General features: G+C 35.3%; 1 protein-coding gene across 3 annotated transcripts in view; it reads left to right on the forward strand.

The window, feature by feature from the left end:
* Window positions 1-5,000, forward strand: part of LOC125040029 — a 28,145-nt gene that overhangs the window by 21,370 nt on the left and 1,775 nt on the right. For all 3 annotated transcript variants that reach the window (XM_047634450.1, XM_047634452.1, XM_047634451.1), the window contains exons 4-5: window positions 1,705-1,887; window positions 2,908-5,000. The exon at window positions 2,908-5,000 is cut by the window's right edge and continues 1,775 nt beyond it. In XM_047634450.1, coding sequence (XP_047490406.1) covers window positions 1,705-1,887; window positions 2,908-3,126 — 402 coding nt within the window. In that variant the 3' untranslated portion in view covers window positions 3,127-5,000. The remainder of the gene's footprint in view (window positions 1-1,704; window positions 1,888-2,907) is intronic.

Raw genomic sequence — 5,000 nt, forward strand, 5'->3', positions numbered from 1 at the left:
TAATTACAAACAAATATTAACGCAACCCTGTTCTCCACTGCAGTATTAACAGTGCCCTAGGTAATCCCGTTGAGTGTGCCTTACGTGGTGAAATATTTGGTTGTACCGAGTCCTCAATTAAGGAATCCGCCGAATTAATCAACAGAAGCAAGTTGAACCTTGTCGATTCCTGGAAGCCTCCAACTATCTTTTTTCTCCAGTTTCATTCCCTCTTTGCTGTACCTTGACAACCCTCTTCTCCTCAGGAACCTTGCACTATTCCAAAATCTATTGTGGGAAACACACAAGCACAGAACTCCCCACAAGTCACACATACAGCCATCAACCACAGTCTAATCCCATAAACCACCTATATACCCTTTATTAAACCACTCTCTCATAAATTTCTCCTATCCCCATCCCAACCCACTCCTTCAAATCCTACTACCTCTTCCTGCTCCTCACCTAATCCTTATGCTTCAAATCGTTCCTCTTCTAAACACAGGTTTCAGCAGCATTTTGTTTCTCTATCACCAGTTATTATCATAGGAACTGAGATTTAGCTTACTACACCTAGCATAATGACTTCAGAAATCTCCCCTATCTCAGCATGACTTATAAGACCGGGCAGACGAATTCCAGTAAAGGTGATGCTTTCCTTATTGTTAAGCTGCAGTCAATTGCCATAGACCAGACTGCCATAGACAATAAATATACCTGGACCTAACTTCAGATCTCCAACAATATTTTTGGCTGTGGTCATGGACTCCAGCATACCCCAAGCACTTAACTTATTTCTCACTTACAGGTCTAATATGAAGCCCACGAAATGGGACAGCTGAAACACGGCATTTTCCCTGTCTTCAGCAATCACATCTCACAAAACACTCCTGGTTTAATATGGAACTACATAGAAAACATCAAAAGGAGCAAAGATTCTACATATATGCAGAAAATTGGCTTACTTACAAAACCTGTTAAAAGACTAGTTAATGACAAAGAAAGTGTAATCCAAACGCATAGCTCTGTATTTAACTGACAAATTATTAACTTAAAAAAAATATTTCACAGTTGCACACACAAGATACCACCACAGTAACCACCCTAAATGATCACTTTTGACTCATGCTCAGCCCACAGAGCACACACAGTCAGTACTAACTTCCAGATTACTTTTACACATCAGAATATAGACACACCTAATGTGGTAAAAATCCATAACCTGATTTCCCTTCACATGAAATTTCAACAAACAGTTTAGTGAGATCAATATAGCCACTAGACCTAAAGCTAAACAAAAAAAAAAAAAAAAAAACGGAAACTAGTAATGTTCATGCTCACTTTCTCAAAACGATCCTTGTGCTAATCATGCAGGCCATCTTCATTTCTTCTGACAGGCTGCCTGGCGACTGGCTTTGTGCAAATATTTCCCCAGTAATCAAGACTGGTCACATGGCTGACCCTCCAATTATTTCCCTTTCACCGACACGGAGCTTGGCCTATGCCATTACCTGAATCATACTTCAGTGTCACCTGCTAAGACATAATTAGAATCTCTGACAGGCAAGACAATGAAGGAACCTGGCACTATCATACTTGACTTTACCAAAGCTTGTAACAAAATCTCCCTTTGCTCAAGCTATTTTTTTTTCCTTAAACTTATTTTGATTACATGCATTATGCGACCACAGATTCGGTTTATTTCATTTTTTAATTTAATTTCAGATTTTTTCGGGCTGGACATTCTTGAGATGCGCCGCTCTCCTTGCCAAGCTCCTGAACTCTGCTTATTATTTAAATGTGTTCTTCGGTGATTGGTATCCTTTCGTCAGTGCACTCTGTTATACACTTAATGAGATCATCAGCTTCAGACTCCTCAGTTGTCAAGCGGACTCTCTCAGGGAAGCTGTAAGTTGATGGATGTTTATTGTTTAATACTATTGACATATTAAGTATTATTACTTAATTTACAATACTTTTACCACGAGGAATGTTGGTTTTATGCTCACATTACTTATGTATTTTTCTGTATGATAACAGTGTACCTATTTTTAGATAAGACACACACACACACACACACACACACACACACACACACACACACACACACACACACACACAGACACACACACACACACACACACACACACACACACACACACACATACATACACACACGCACGCAGATACACACACAAACATATATATGATATATATAAATATATAACATATAATATATATATATATATATATATATATATATATATATATATATATATATATATATATATATATATATATATTTAATGTATATATATAACATGTATATATATGTATATATATATATATAATATATATTCATATATATATATATATATAATGTGTATATATAATATATATATATATATATATATATATATGTAATATATATATATATATATATATGTATATATATAACATATATGTATATATAATATGTATGTATATATATAATATATATGTACATATAATATATATGTATATAATATATATATATATATATATATTTATACATATATATTATATGTGTATATAAATATATATATATATATATATATATATATATATTATATATATATATATATATATATATATATATATATATTATATGTTATATATATATATATATATATATATATATATATATATATATATGAATGGTGAAAACACTCTACCATGTTGATACTATGGTCGAAAAACCCACAATGTAAAACTAGATCTAGTTTTACATTGTGGGTTTTTCTACCATATATAATATATATATATATATATATATATATATATATATATATATATATATTCATTATTGCATTATGACACCTTAGAAAAACCGGGACTATTTATGAAGTCCATAGAACTTTACACTTGATCATTTTTTTTCCTTTACAGCACTGCGAGTTGGAAGACGTCCTTATGACTCTTCAGAGGCAAGTGCATATGCCAATAGAGGATAGGATTCGCCTGCAAAGCATCGCCGCCCACCTAAGAGCCCGCCCCGCCCGCATTGCCATTGGGAACGTGGGTGTGCTTGGCTCACATATCCTGATATCAAAGATAAATATTGCTTTGACATTTACTGCTATTGTGTACCAATACCGACCCAGGTAGAGGGAACCTTTGAGAAATTCTGATGCAGTAGAATTAATATATGTCACTCAGAAGGGTATGCATGCTTACTTATATGTATATAAACGTTTCTTAGGAAACGACTAAAGGATCACAACTGATGATTGAGACACTCAGATCCACTTAAACCACTTTATTTTGGAGTTGGCCCTCCGACTCAAAGCCCGGGTGAATTCTCTATATATTGTAAGGGTCCCTTTAAGGTCAAGACCTTGGAGATTCTCTGCTTCAGCTTACACATCACTGAACTTCTATGTTTGCGTTGAAGGATGCTGTTACTTTCTGTACTAACGTCTGTTTTGCCGGAAACATCAGGTATACAAAACATAATATGTAATGTACGCATTACATATATGGAAGGGTGATAGTAAAGGAAACATGTCGGTAGAAATGAAATGCTAGGGACATGCGAAGTGATAATTTACAGTTTTTTTTCACAGCAAGACAGCAAGACAAAATGTCCACCCTGTTTTAAGACAGGGTGGAGTTTTTCATTATTTTCTGTACAAATAATATAGAGGATAAAAATATAGAGGATATAAAAATATAAACCACATAATACTGGAGATATAATACTAGAGATACACTCTGATTGTAGTCCATTTCAGAATATTTGGGGAAATATCAGGTCTCATGCTGGCCCTTGATATGAATTCAAGTCCCTCCTTAGAATTCAGTTACAAGTGTTAAAACACTAAGAGTTTTGGATATATCTTTTTTGGTTATGGCGACGGCTGTTAAATATAAAGTCACATTTTCTGTCGCCCTGCAAGACATGCAGCAAGTCTTCAGTTAATACAGAGCATCCTCTGGACTGTTAGAAAAAGCCACAGTATTACAGTGTCCTCCTGGCAAAGTTTGTGAAGCAGAGAATGCATGTCTTGCACCTTGCCGTACGGCAATTCAGCCGTCACCAAAGATTAATACAATACCCACCACATTGGCACGTCGACAGTGTTGCCGCATCTCCAGGCTTAATATCGTAACTGATACTACAGAACTTCGATATCTTCGATTTCAATACACACGACCAAGTAATGAAAAACATAAATGTTGGACCATTCCAGCCCCTCCTGCTTCCGCTGTACTTTATCCCAAACAATATATCTGCGACTTCCGGAGTCGTCTGTACCTACTACAAGTTCCTTTTTCGGAATTCTGTCGGCAACAGGAATTCTTGCTCTTGCCACAGAGTATGAATTTATGTGGATCCTGGGCCAGATTTATCACTGGCCCTACATTCATTCTCTGCATAATGAACTTCTCGAATTTTAGACCAAACGTCACTGGCCTCGTGCATCCGACATACTCCCTATTCAGCATTAGCTAAGACACCTTAACCCGTTTACATAGAGATGACTCCACAAGTTCATTGTCACCAAAGAGTCAATTATTAGTCCTGTCTCATCTGCCTACCCTTTTCCTTGATTTTTGCATTTTTTTCAGTATTCTATTTTTTTTGTTATTTGTATTTTAGTAATATAACCATAATGCCCATAATAATCACAATAGCAGCATCGACATCAATAACATTTGAAAAAGATACTATAGCAAATTCAAGAAATGAGGAGAAGAGACGGTTATTTCGGCTTACTGATTGACACCTTGCTGGCTGAGCACTTGAAGAGCCAACACAATTTAAAAAAAACTACAGTGGACAGAGCATAAATCTTAGTTGATTGAATGAAGACACGAAGAGGTCGCTTCACATTTAATCCTATTTTATAGATATTTCGAATATAAGTATCGTGTACATCATGTAATGCTTGGGAATGATGTTAATACATTTCTTTGAAGCGTAAAGAGATCCTGAATTGATATTCGTACACTAAGAAAATAAAATCTGACTAGTTGCC

Source organism: Penaeus chinensis, chromosome 28 (genome assembly GCF_019202785.1).
Source record: "Penaeus chinensis breed Huanghai No. 1 chromosome 28, ASM1920278v2, whole genome shotgun sequence".
In the NCBI taxonomy this organism is placed as follows: domain Eukaryota; kingdom Metazoa; phylum Arthropoda; class Malacostraca; order Decapoda; family Penaeidae; genus Penaeus; species Penaeus chinensis.